Below are 15,193 nucleotides of genomic sequence, written 5' to 3' on the forward strand. Positions count from 1 at the left end.
AGAGTTTGATAATATGTTACTGCATAGTTTATAGATGTAACCAAATGTTCTTCAAGATTTTAATGTCAGGAATTTTAAAAAAAATTTTAACGTATTTCATTTTTAATTTTTTCCGACATCAGAGGACCTGACCTCCTCCAAGGTTTGATAATAAGCTGCTGCATAGTTTCAAGAGTTAACGGGATGGCGATCAATTTTTTATGACTCCAGTTTTAGGAAATTTTTGAATGAAATTGAAACGTTTCAAATTTTTGGAAAAGTTTTATGTTCCAAGTGTATGGATCTTTATCAGCCTGTGAATCTATTTCAGGCCTAAAACAGGGATACCAGATAGTCTCTTGAGCCTGTCAAGTGGTTCCTAAGATTCTAATATCCCAAATTTTTGCAAGATTTCGTTAAAATTTGAAATGTTTTTCACAATTTATCAATATTTTTTGTCCTTTAAATTGGCCAACGAAACTTTTCAAGTCTCGGAGACGGGTCACCTCACACAATTTTCGAGACAGAAAAATGTTTTAGAAATTTTTTTACTGTGAGTTTTAGTTTGCCTTTTTCAGTTTTTTTATTTAATAACAAGGCCAGAAAACTAGAAGTTGCAGAGTCGCAACCAATCATGGAAAATATTACTGTCGCTTTCTCTCTCTGTCGCTTAGGGGTCCTTTCCTTCTCCTTCTCGTTCACGTTTTTGTTTTCTCTCTCTCTTTTTGTTGAAGTCGCACTTCAGCTGCTGTTATGTGGCGTAATGTCAGCATCTCTGATCCTCATTAACAATGAGTTATAGTAGAAATGTTTTCTTATCATAAATGGTCTAACAGGCACTTTTTTGGAAATCTTTGTTAAGTGCTCTCAAAAGCAATTTGTAGCAAATATTAATCCCGTCTGTCTTTTTATTCTATTTTTCGCTTGGCTGATTTTTAGTCTGACCCATTTGACTTTCGTATTCACAAACGGGATAAGGAGGTAGCGCCCAGAGGTCAGTAAACCGTGGCTAGCTGCTGAAGAAGCCAACCGCTCGCCGGTCGTTTGAGACCAATTCGCTCGACGTTAGTCGGTTATGTTCTTTAACTGTAGCTTAGTTTGTTGTGTATAAGACTTGGGACTGCTGGTAATATTGAAGGTGAAAAGGTCATTTTGAAAGATTTTGACCCATATAAGTCCCTCGAACCTATCTAAACTACCGGCCAGCCCCTACCTATCAAACCCACTGACTCCCCCCCCCCCCCCCCAAATATCTACCCCTCCCCCTCCAGCCCACCAACCTCCTACGCCTACCTAACTCCCAAACACACCCCCTCAGCTATCTATCCCCTCCCTACAAACTCCATCCCCTGTACACACTCGCAGCGCACGCACACAAACGCCCTAAGCACGTTTCTACCTATAAATTAGTTGTTTCCAACTATATGTTGCGTTTTTGTTTTATACATACATACATATTTATATATATATATATATATATATATATATATATATATATATATAAATATATATATATATATATATATATATATATATTTCTGAATTAGATAGAATTAGTTAAGAGCTTTTGATTTTTCCTCAAACAAAGTTAATAGCACTTACCTTAGTCCTGTGGTCATTTTATGCCGTTTTTTGCCAGATCATTTTTTTGTCTGATGCTTTTGACTTTTCTTCATCAAAACGAGGTAAACAGGTAGCGCCCGGAGGGTATTAAGTTCTCTTGGAGCCTTTTGATTTGCTAGTCTCCAAGTATGCGCCTCACAGAAACTGTTTTGAAGACTTATACTTATGGTGTCAAGGGCGGTTCTTAGAAGCTAACCCCACACCACCACCCCCACCCCCCTCGCTGCTCTCAGCTCACAGTCCTTTCTCACACTCCTTGCGGTTCACAACCTGTTCAGGAGGCATAATTTCATGGTGTGAAGAGTTGTTTTTCAAGAGTTTGGTGCCATCACTTTATTCCCCCACCTCGTCATCTCCCCCCTCGTGTTCACCTGCCCACACACCCCCTTCTCACACCCCCAATCAATTCTCATCTCCCACCCCCTCTACATGCCTTCCGTAGGACTACGCCGGAGCAACCTCACCCTTCTCCCCTTGTCCTCCGCGTCCCGCTCCTCCCCCTCCAATGATCACCTCATTCCCTCTTCAATTCAGCTAAAGCTAATCTCGCTGAATTACAGCTAGTAAAAAACCGACTGCTCGCCAGTGTTTGAGAGCAATCCGTCTCCCGACATTAGTCAGATATGTTTATTGCACGACTGTTCGAGTTGTAATTCGAATAATCGAATTCATCTAATTGCTTCTTTTGCTACAGCAAGTTTGTTCATGACTTGAAGTTTGACTTCTTCCTTTAAAAAATTTAGCTCTGTTTTTGAGCGTTGACTTCTGTTATCGAAGGTTGGTCTTCAATGGTAGCTTAGTTTGTAATGTATAATAATTAGGAAGTGCTGGTGGTATTCAAGGTGAACAGGTCATTTGAGAATTCTTGATCCCTTTTAAGTATCCTATCTACCTGAACTAGAGACCTACCACCTACCTATCAAAACCCCCTGCTTACCCCTCCCTACACCTATCTACCCCCTGCGCCCACCTAGCATCCATACCTACCCTCCACCTACGCATACCTTACCACCCACACCTACCCCATGGGCACTTATCTCAACTCCCACCCCACCCTACTTACACCCCCAACAGCCTGTCCCTTTCCACATACCGCCCCTTCACTGATCTACTCGCACACCTACAAACAGTTCTAACTAAAAACTGGTTGTTTCTAACCATATATTGCTTAGATTCAGCTTTTTTGATGTTTATGATCTCGGTAAGGTTACTTAAGAATTTTTTTGCACAATTCTTCGAGTCGTTTCGGGTTTTTTACGGGGCTATGTTTTTTTGACCATTTTTCGCGCTGTTTTCAGAAAATTCTTTGACTTCTCAAGTGACTTTTTCGTGCTTGTCTTCATCTTTGAGTGATCTCAATTGCTTTCACTACTAAGTTGAGTTTTTTTTGCTTGAAAAGCAATTGTAGCAATGAAAAGCACTAGAGAATGGTTCACAAAGGGTTAAAGCTTCTGACGAAGCTTCTGAGGTTGAATCCCTCCCTGGTCAGATGTTTTTGTCCATATAAAATGAATTACAGTCGCTGAATTAAATTGCCCGCCTGTCGCTCGATAGCTATTGTCCGACGTTAGTCGGTTCATGTTTTTAATCAGATGTTGAAAAAATCTTAACGGTGATTTATTAAAATTTGTCGGGTTTCCGCTGAAAATGAGCGAAAATATTGTTAATCAAAATCAGGATTCCATGCACTCGCGCCTTTCAAGCCAATTCCCTTTAAGTCAATTACAATCCTTACTGTGTGCTAAAGTAGCACGAGTGGGCGAGGGAGTTATGCCGAAGTTTTTACTGACAGTACAACAACCATCTCTACAATTTTTGGAAATGTCAATTAATGGAGTCTATACTGCAGCTATCTAATTATTCTCGAACAGTTTGTAGCAGTTATTTGACGTTTGGGTTTTGCTGGTAAACTGGTAACGAGCGAGGTCATTAAGTTCCTTGCTTAAGCTTTTAGTGTACACATCATCAAAGCTACTTAGGAACGCTACTTAGGAGTAGACAGAAATTTATTATGTGAAGGAAGATTTGGACGCCCTACCCCGTCCTACTTTTAACCGTCGCCCTTTACGGCTAGTATATCTAAGATTTCCCCGGATATTAGTTGGCTATGTTTGAGAGTTTGTGTGTATGATTTAGCTTCGGACGTTTGACGCTGAACAATTTGGAACCCGGGAGCAATCTTCTAGTTGTACACAGTATATATGCATTTGTCGTTTGCGTGCTTATTCTCTCAATTATGAGCCGGTTCGAGAACAAATATGTGAACAAAGATCCATCCACACAAACAACCGTTTTGGTGAAAAATTTCCCAATCTCAAGAGCACTGTTCGAGTCTGGAATCAAAGGAAAACCTCATTTGTTGATATCCAGACTAGAGACTTATTTTGTAAGGGTTCTCAAAATTTTGCCCTCTAACTTTCAAATTTACCTCACTTTTGACGTCAGCGACTTGGAAAAGCTGGTGAAAAAATACAATAAGTTCACAGAATGTATTGACTATGTAGTTAGAAAAAATGCGAAAGAGAAAAATAGACGGTCACTTACAGACAGCAATCTAGAACTGAACAGTTTGACGAGAAGAAAGCCGCCAGAACCGGAGCTTCGAGAAGAGGATCCAACTCGAGATATCATTGATTTCGATCAAGTTATAGTCACTGTTGAGAATCACGAGGAACCCTCCGAGAGACGAGCATCACTTGACGATAAAATCGTTGAAGGCGAGGACAAAGACTCCCCCAGTCCTTCTGAAATTGTGGAGAAAAGTTATGTAATGAATACAAGGGAGTTCGCAGCGAGACAAAACTCTGCATCTAAAAGTAAGTTTAGTTCTTATGAAATGTCAATATTTTCGGTTATACTGATGACAAATATATACAGTGATTAATATATGCAGTGATTCATACTTGGAAAATTGACTGCACAAAGAATTGTTTGGTAACTGAAAACGGCTGGTTGTATTATATTGCTTAATGTTGATTGCACAGGGAATGTGTAAACTTATGTAAAGATACTTGATTAGATCTCCTTTTAATGTTGCTGAATTTTTGACGTGCGTGAACTTGTGCCTATATTTGATGAGAGTATAGGTTTTGCTGTGTGCTTTTCAGGACTGAAGTGGCGGAGCCATGAAAACGATTACATAAGTTTGTACTCATTTTATTTCACTCAATAACATATCTGTAACTGATTTCATGCATCTTGAATAACTGGCCCAAAATCTGGTTAGGCGTATTTTGTTGTTCCCCGTGTGCCCATTTCTCTGTCCGTATCAAGTGAATAGTGGACGGTCATACTTGAAGCTTGTGTTGAGAATTCAAGAAAAATAACTCAAAAGCTGTGAAATAGAATGCTGGCTCTTGCAACTCGAGAAGTCCGGCGTTTCTCATTTACATGGCTCCATTTTTATAACGCAAAACCTTTAGGGTGGATGCGGGACCCTTTTTGACCACAAAAACATTAAATCATCCGAAGTAATATCAAGGCAATGAGTTAGATTTTGGGCCATCTGTTAATGTGGTGACGGATTGGAAGTTTTCACAATCCTTACAATGTTTGAGCTGCTTGTCGTTGTTTATAGGAGCTACTGCGGGTAAAACAAAACTGTTTCCTTTTATTTCACTCACTTCCTAATAAGGGCTGGGTTGCTAACTCTTCTGTTTCAATCTGCTTACTATTCGCAAATGTAATAAGAATCAAAGGAATTTAATATTCCTGCTAATTCGATTGCTTCCAACCTTGTGGAAAGGTCCAATGGGATATGGTGCAAAGAGCGACCGAAATTTTTAATTGCTCTCCAATGAAGTTTGATTTTTAATTGCTTTTGAACGTAGTTCATAGCAATGATTGTAAACGTGTGTGTCTTTTTTATGCAAAATTTTCGCTTGACAATTTTGACTTTTCGAGTGACTTTTGCGCCCTAGACTTTTTTCATTTCTCGTGATCTAAAATTCTCTCTCAATCACAATTTCAAGCAGCTGAACTCAATTGGCGGCAATTTAATACTAAAAGTCAAATGAAAAGTGCGCCGAAACTCTTGTCATTTTTTACTTTAAATCTTAATAGTGGTATATGTTAACTTCTAATGTGATTATTTGAAGCCCACTTTAGAACTTCTTTGTCCCATTTAGCCCCCCCCCCCCCGACTGAAGCAGGCTGCAATTGATTAGAGCTCCCGCTAGTCGTTCAAGAGCAATTCTTCCGACGTTTAGTCGGTTATGTTTATTTTTTAATTATTGTAATAGTGTCTTTTTAATTGCTTTCAAATAAAGCAATTATACCAGCCATCTAAACTAAGTTAACACTATAGTGTATTGCGAAGTAAAAGTTCAGTTTTTGACGGGATGTTGCGCAAACTTGTGATAAAATCTCAAAAATTTTTTGTACTAAATTTTTCCCGTATTCTTTTAATCTTGTCTACCCATGGAATTCAGATTATACACTATGGTAACTTGCCGGGTACCCCAATGTAAATTTGATGAACTTCATGCATGTTTCACGAGAGAAAAAATGTCACGAAAATTACATTTTCATCCCTAATTTTCACTTTCTAATGTTTAACTCAAATGCAAACTCAAGAATAGTTGAACAAACGTGAAAACATATCATACGTTCAGACAATATTTTTTTGCCTGTGAAACTGGATGTCATCAACTTTTAATTTGGGTATCTGGTAGATTAACATTGTATTATCCGAATTGCGTAGGCAAGTCATTGTAGGTAAACAATTGTGCAAAAATTGTTTTCTAAATTTTATTGCAATGAATTGTTGTTTTTGGGGCACTGTTTTTTCTACCAGTGGATGAGCAGTTATGGCGATTTATTTTTAGGACTCTGAGAGAAGTATTGGAGGTGTCTTTTTTCTTCGTTGAAGTGTAATGCACGCGTTTTAAGATATGTTTTACGGATGTTTCTACCATTTTAGGTAGTCGTTGGGCGTTTTGTGACCATTTTTCTGGTTTCAATCTGTTATGGGAATCTCGACACGTTTTTCTCAATTTGGGGCCAATGTTTTTCTGTAACCAAATGAAATGTCAAACATATTTTCGGAGTCTTTTGGGCACATTGAGTCCCTTGTTGTTGTTGATTTTAGTAACATTAACTTCAATTAATTAACTAAAAAATGTTAAAAAATTGACTTTTTGTCAGTTTTGTCAGTGTCTTTTCCAGTATAATGAGTGTCACGCCCCTATTTCGTTCCTTATAGTTACGTGATGATTTTCCCTTAAATATCCATAAATAAGTGCTATAAATTAGTTCATATTCAATTAGTTTCAAGGCCATATATAGCCAGTATTCCATCTAGGCCTGTAACCCCTAATTTGTTTATGTTTATGAGAAACAACCGCAGATTGACAGTTTTACTAGCAAACACTTCAAGTGCCTAAAAGCCTCAATATTTACTTTTTTGAGTTTCTTGATGATAAATTCACATAATCAGTAAATAACTTCATGAGAGATTATGTACTTGGTGAAGTAATTATTCTGATAAAGTAGGTGCTAATACGGAACTTGTATATGTACTGAACAAACACCAAGAGACGTACAAAAGCCGGAAATCGCCCTACTTGAAAATCAGTAAATATTTGCGAAGGACCAATACAACTAAAGGCACAACCCTGCGGACCCAACTATCACCAGAACACCGGAGAACCAGCCTAAAAATCAGTTGCCTATCATCTTATAAAACTTGATAAACTTGAGAAACTTCTTGTTAAATTATTAAATAATTCTTGCTAAAATTAATTAAAGATTGAACTGGAAATTCTCTTGAAAACCTCCAAGTTTGGTAAACTTAGTTACAGAAGAAATAGCGACTAACTTAACACTAAAATGCAAGGCAAACTAGTGGATATATCACGCATCTGAAGCGCTCAATAAAAGGCTATTACTAGCTAATTTTATTCAAAATATATCTGCTAAAAATCGCACTGTGAAACACCAAAATAAGTCCTTGTAAAATGCCAATTATTCAAGTCAATTACTTCTAATATAAACCTCAATAACACCACGAGGAACACTACTAAAAATCAGTGCGTAACATGGTGACAGGAGTTATTAACTGTTTTTCAGTTTAACGGACCAATAATTCGATTAATTCCTTGATATTTTCGATATTTCCTTTCTTTATTCTGTTTTTTTCTTTCTTCTCTTCTTCTTCATTACCTTAAGAGCCTCCAATCATCCAGAACCACATCCAGCGCTTCTTTTCCGAGCAAGATGATAACACAAAAAGCAGTAACAAAGGAAAGAATGGGTGGAAACTGTGTTTGTGTCTCTGTGGACAAAAAGCAACAATAATTCAAAAGCGTTTGAGTGGACAATAACTGGAACACACTCAACCACAGCCGCCACAACGGACAAAAACAGCACAGGGTATTTGCAAACGAGGATATTGTGAGTAAATGAATTTGTAAAATTAATTTTGGTGCTTTATTTATGTCAATTTATAAAGAACAAATTCTCCCCGCTATTAATAATTGTCGCTCTTCCCCCAATTTTGTTGAACATATTGAAGGAAATCACATTAATTATACCCAAAACAACAGTAAAACGCAAGCTCAGATAGTAACCGCTTTCTCCTCTTCATTTTATAAGTCTATCGTTATTTATGTGCTAGATAAAGATGATAAACGTGTAGCAATTTATTGGACAGCAAAAAGTCTAAATCAAAAAGTTCGCAAATTTGGCCTTATTCGTAACAAACTTCAATCTGACAGAGATATTAACCTTGATAACATCATCACTGATTATCAGATAACATCAGAATAATAAATTACTGAAACCATCACTTAATTATTAACTAAAAAGAGGGCAAAACAAAGTTTAAACAAAAAATAAAAAACAATTATATTTTATTTCCCCGCCCAGCTCCGGAGGTTAATGAATCAAACAGTGACTTCAGTCAATTATGCTGTTGCCTATTTGAGTGCAGCTTCCACAAGGCCTGTGCGGTCGTGGTCCCCACGAATTTTCCTAAACTAAGGGGCACTCTTTAGAGGTGAGACTTCGGCGGCCCATACGGCTTCAACGATATAAGTCTGACGATTCGACCAGAGCTTTAGGAATAGGCTTATAAGCAGCCCTTCTTTATTACTTTCGGAACGAATGGTTTCAGTAGTTTCTTTTCTGATATTCTTGTGCTATTCATTTAACTGTTTTCTTCACTTAAATCCCCTTAATCTCTCCATTAAGTTAAGTTAAGCGTGCTATCTAATACTTTAGAACGAAAGTAAGACTGATTGAACGAAAAGTATATAATCTAATCGGGTAAAAAGCGCAATGGCACACGCGCAGATCAACATCACGCCTTTTTCCGGATCAGAAACGGACAATTTTAACGAGTTTGAACAACTAATAACAGGTGCAATCGGAGTTGCAGCAATCGCAAACGCGCAACAAGCGAACTTTCTGCAATTACATTTAAAAGGAGACGCTTTACGATACTTCTTAACCCTACCAGAGGCTACCAGACTAGTCTTCGAAGACAGTATAACAGCCCTAAGAAATAGATTCACGCAGGATGACTTGAGAGAGATCAGAATTATAAAGTTAGAGAATCAAAAGTTTAATCCAAAAACAGACACTGTTAAAAATTTCTTAGTAAAGTTAAGAACTGAAGCCAATAAAGCATATCCAGCACCTGAAATAGTAGTAGCGCCAGCAGGACACGGTGATGCGGAAGCTCGTAGATTTGAAATAGAGACAGCAGCAAGAGATTCTGCTCTAGAAACTTCAGAAAACAGAAAAAACGAGCAAATAAAGCGCTTCTTTATTAAGTCAATGCCAAACTGGCTGAAGCCTAAGCTCTTAGAAAGACCAGAAACAGATACCATTGATCAATTATGCACCTTAGCTAGCCAACAAATTGCAATAAGGGAGATGTGTAGCAGAGAAGAGTACTTTGACGACGGTTTTAATGAAATAACGGAAACAAACACTGATAAAATGTTAAAAGCAATAACTGTTATTTCAAATAATCAAAAAGAACTTCAGCAGAAACTTGAGCAGAGAACAGCACCTAAAAATGAGCCACCAGAACAAGGCCCAGTAAACATTTTTACACCACATTATCCACAGCAAGCTTATAAACAAAGTTATAGACAAAATTTCCGCCCTCAATATCAGAATTATCGACCAAATTACCGTCAATATCAGCCCAATTATCGTCAGTTTCAGCAAAATTATCGGCCCCAGCAACAGTATGCCCCCCGTGCTAATAATTACCGAGAGTTTAGACCACAATTTAATGCCCCTAGACCGTTTCATTATAACGAACAGTCACAAACTCGTAATTATTGGACCGAACCTTCAGATAGTCCCCCATTTGTTCATCCAGCTTATGTTAATAGACCAGTTTATCGGTTCCCAACAAAAAATACCCCCCAAAACCTTCTTAGACAGGGTATAGTTTACGATAGTCCAGCACAAGACCGATACGGTATGCAAAAAGCAAAAGAATTTAGTCGTGCTGGTGCACTCCAAAGCAGAAATATGAGAGGTATGAATTTCCCATTTAATCAACAAAAAAACTAATAAAGCCACCCAACTTTAAAAAATAAATAAAAATTATAAAAACTCAGTTAACTATTATAACGAAAGCACGTCTAGTCCTAGTTTAGATAAAGTAATAGAGCCAGTTTATATTAAAAGTAACAAAAAGCGTAGAAAACGCAAAAGTAATAATAATAAATGTGAAGTGAATAAATCTGCGCAACTCCCAACACAAGTACCTCAACCCGTACCAAAGCCAACACCACATGTTCAGCAATTATTCAGCATTGTCCCACTTTTAGGCAGAACATTGTCCTATGTTAAAGTTAAATTTAATGGAGAATTAGAAAGACGCGCACTAGTTGATACAGGAGCATTTGCAAATGTGATAAGTCGTGAGTTTTACAAGGAACTAATTAATACAAATATCAATTCAATAACAGAAATAGAAAAGCCAGATCTAGACAAAGTTAAAATGGCAAACGGCAACATAGTTAAAATTGATAAAGCAATTAAAATTACATTTAAATTGGGCACACAAACATTTACAGAAGATTTCCTTGTATTAATTGTCACAACTCCCGTAATCCTAGGCAACCCGTTCTTCGTTAAACATAAAGTTAGCATCTGCCCAGGACAAAGTTACATTAAATTCCCTCATCAAACACTACAAATAAATGAAATAAAGCCAGAAAAGCAACCTAGAAGAGTGGTAAAACGTAAAAAATTTGGAGTTTATACACAGAAAAAGCAAGTCTTACAGCCAAATCAACAAGCAATATTAGAATGCAAGCTTTATGACAAACTAGAATCATTCACTGACCTTTGTGGGGTAATAATTCCAAATGAAATCTTTGAAAAAGATAGCGAAGTAATATTAACATCCTCTTTAAGTAAAGTTGCTGAAAATAACATTCTGTATATCTATGTCCTGAACATTACTGACCACCCAATTACCATAAATAAAGGCGAAGAAATAGCCAAATTCTCATTCTTAACATCAGATCAAGCTGAAAAGTTGTTAGAAGTAGATCCTCAATTAATTAATGTTGCAAAAATGAGCGAAAATTACTTAACAGAAATAAACCAACTAATTCAAGTTACAGACACCCCAAAAAGAAAGGCTCAACCAGTGAAACCAGCGCCAGAATATGAAAAATTGTGGTTCCCAACGCCTGAAACGTGCCCAGATCCGACAAATTTGTCGCCCTTGCAGAGAGATATCTATGAGCAACTGCTAAAACTGCAAGAAATGGAGAAATTAGACCCAAAGGGTAATCATCAGGATAAAATAACATTTTTGAGCAAGTTTCCGTGGGAAAAATCAGCCCTCAATGATGAGCAAAAAGCAGTGGTAGGTGAATTACTAGTTGAATTCAGCGAAATTTTCGCAAAACACAGATTTGATGTCGGATATAATACAGATTTAGAAATAAAGTTAACTCCAGAAAGAAGTATACCAATTTATGAACAAGGTCCTCCAACACCTGTGCATTTGAGAAATGAGTTACAAGTAGAACTAGCACTAATGCATTACTACGGTCTGATAACAACTTTGTCTCAATCAAGATATAGTAGTCCACTTTTCGCTCAAAGAAAGAATTCAGGAAGACTCAGACTATTAATTGACTTGAGAAAAGTAAACCACTTGTTAAAAAATGACTACGTGAATACGAATTTCCCGATTTCAAACATGAGTGACGCAATAAACTACTTTGCCGGGAAAAAATTGTTTACGAAACTTGACTGTTCTCAAGCATATCACTGTGTGCAAATGGCAGACGATGTATCAGTGCAACTGCTAGCATTTAACTTTGCTTCGAGAACTTATGCATATAAATGTCTTGCACAAGGATTGAATAAGTCAGTAACCGGATTTAGCTCCTTCATTAGACATTATTTGGACCCATGTTTAGCATCAGGAAACTGTACCCAGTTTATGGATGATACTGGAAATGCAGTAACAAATTTTGAACAATTGGTACCCTCTTTACGAGAAATCTTTACATGTATACGTCAATCCGGACTGAAACTGTCGCCCGAAAAGTGTGAAATAGCAACAGATACGATGAAATTCCTTGGAAATAACATCAGTGCAGAAGGAATATCACCAGAAAAATCAAAAATAACGAAATTTCTTGATAAATTTAAAATGCCGAAAACAACAAAGCAAGTAAAACGACTAATTGGCTTCACGCAATTCTTCCGTAATTACATACCTAATCTAGGTGAGAAACTAATGTCCTTTTACAAGCTCCTGAAGAAGGATGCAGTAATAGAAACCACAGAAGAACATGTAAAAGCATTAGAAGTAATAAAGAAGGATCTAATGGAAGCAACGAATGTAACTTTGCGATTGCCAAAACCAGGGCTACAGTATGTAATTCTTTGTGACGCTAGTTACCACGGTGCAGGTTTTGTACTAATGGTGGAAGACTACGTAAATGAAACAGGAAAGAAAGAAAAGAAAACATACGCTCCCGTTTCGTTTGGATCGCATTTGTTTAATGCCACACAATTAAAGTTCTCAATTTATTACAAAGAGTTCCTAGCTTTGTACTATGCACTGGACTACTTTTCACACTACATTTGGGGATCAAGCAAACAAGTAATTATACTCACTGACAACAAAAGCCTTACACAATTCTTTCAGTCAAAAGTAATACCGCCATCTCTTTGGAACTGTTTAGACAGAATACTCGCCTTTAATATAGTAATTGCTCACATTCCTGGACGCGCTAATTACGCAGCGGATTTTCTCTCGCGAATGGAGAATGACAAATCAGCAACAATGTCTTTAAAGTTAACAGATAGAATTCCAGTCAGAGAAATAGAAATTGATACAGAAGCACAAAATCCTGATGTTGAACTGAACGTATTATTTGATATTGACAATTTTGACGACGAAGCTAACAACGCTGAACTAGACGTCCTTAAAAAACTTGGAGTGTATGAAGATTATAAAAAGAAACAAAGTAATTCACCAATCACAGAAATACAAGGGCTATTAAAACTTAAAAGAAAAACAGAAATAAATTCAATTGAGTACCCAAATCCATTAGATGAATTTCCAGATCTTACAGACAACTTAATTAGCCTTAACTTAGCAGATGAGCAGCAAAAAGATGCAGACATTAGAACAGTAATAAGCTGGATTCAACAAAATAATCAACAACCTGACTTAAAGTATGCTACAACAAACTTAAAGAAGTATCACAAGCACTTAAATAGATTAATTCTTGAAGGGAATGTCTTATACCGGAATTTTTATGATGATACTGGAAAAGTACTTCATAAACAATTCTGTGTACCTAAGCATTTGTGGAAAGAGACTATATATAGGCTCCATAATTCACAAACAGCAGGTCACTTAGGCATTAAAGCAACAATTCAGGAATTTAGAAAGCGATTTTATTATCCAGGCTTCACCGAACATTTCATTAGTTTCATCAAAAATTGCCTCACTTGTCTTCAACTTAACAGAGTACCAAAAAGCCACATCACACCCAAGTTACAACCAGTCAGTTCACTACAATCATATCCAGGAGATATGCTCCAAATTGATTTAGTAGGCCCCCTAAAGTCATCACAATATAAGTATGTCTTGAGTGGAATAGATGTATTTACAAAGTACCTATTCGCAGTTCCGTTAACCAATGGATATGCTGATACAGTAGCCAGAGAACTAGTAAAGGTGTTCTTCCAACACAGCTACATTCCTCAAACAATACTTAGTGACTTAGGAACAAATTTTACTTCAGAATTAATGTCAGAATTAGCAAGTTTACTTGAAGTAAAGTTAAAACATGCCTCGCTAAAGCACCCTCAAACCATTGGAGCAGTAGAACGATCACATGGACCATTGAACCGAATCTTGAAACTCAATACTGAGGAACAATGGAAAGACTGGCACAAATATGTTCCTCTTGCAACCTTTATTCATAATACTTCATATCATTCAGCAACAAATTGTTGTCCCTCAACTTTATTCCATGGGAGAGAACCTATAAAGCCCCTCGACATTAGGTTCTCTAGAAAAGTAATGGATGCAGTAGCAGTAAACTCGGACTTTGTAAATGAACTGCAAGATGCCATGATGCAAAAGTTTGGAGAAAACAAAGAAAAATTGACGACCGCATACCTGAAGTACAAAAAGTATTATGATCAAAAAGCTTCAGCGAAACCGATTCCGGAGAAATCATTCTGTTTACTTTTGAATCCTAAGCTACTAGAACAGTATACAGTAATAGCTTCCCAAGTACAGAAATGGCTACCGCTATATAAAGTGGAAAAAGTCCTTACTGATTCCAATTACATTATTCGAAAAGTAAATACGAATTACACCCAATGTGTGCATCGCATTAGACTGAAGCCCATTAAACCAAGTGAAACCCCTGAAGATCTCGAAGTCATCAACCCTGTAAACTTTCAACCAGACCCATCTAGAAGACAGCACATGGAACCAGATCTTTTTGATAAACATATCCCAGAATTAATCAATGAACAAGAAACAGAGATACAACAATCCAAGAAAGTGAAACCAGACCCAGTCAGAGTTACCATAAATGTTCCCCTAGGTGGACCATTAGCAGGACCAGCAGCAGCAGCACCTCCAGCAGCACCAGCCCCACCAAGAATAGTAGCACCAGCAGTTAGACCACGAACTGCCCCAGTCCATCTTCCAGTATTTGATTCCTCAAGTTCAGACGAAGCAATCCCAAATTTATTTGATGAAAATAGCAGTTCAGATGAAAATTTAGCTGACCTAAACCTGGACGCAGAACAAATTGCCCGAATACCAGTTAATCCGTTAATTGCTGACGAAATTAGACAGCAAGAACCAGAAGTTCGCGTTCCTCTTGTATCATCCTCATCAGACGATGAAATGTTTTTACCAGCTCAACAGCCACAGCCGTCAATAGTACCACTTGATATTGAATCGCCTCCAGAAACACACGAAGAACAATTTGCTTTAACTGATAGAAAAATAAGAGCCAGACCTTATAACCCAAAACGAAAACCAGAGAAAAGTTCATTCAAACCACTAGACTACCAACGGCGAAAAAATGTACGCGGATTTAAATTCGATAGAGAAATAATG

The 15,193-nt window shown here is 37.3% G+C and overlaps 1 protein-coding gene across 1 annotated transcript in view; it reads left to right on the forward strand.

The window, feature by feature from the left end:
- Nucleotides 1-15,193, forward strand: part of LOC142358128 (uncharacterized) — a 91,616-nt gene that overhangs the window by 36,386 nt on the left and 40,037 nt on the right. Inside the window, 2 exon segments of the mRNA XM_075409593.1 lie at nucleotides 3,739-4,418; nucleotides 4,710-4,745. Coding sequence (XP_075265708.1) covers nucleotides 3,739-4,418; nucleotides 4,710-4,745 — 716 coding nt within the window.

Source organism: Convolutriloba macropyga, chromosome 2, assembly GCF_964194025.1.
Source record: "Convolutriloba macropyga chromosome 2, txConMacr16.3, whole genome shotgun sequence".
NCBI classification, from domain to species: Eukaryota; Metazoa; Xenacoelomorpha; order Acoela; family Convolutidae; genus Convolutriloba; species Convolutriloba macropyga.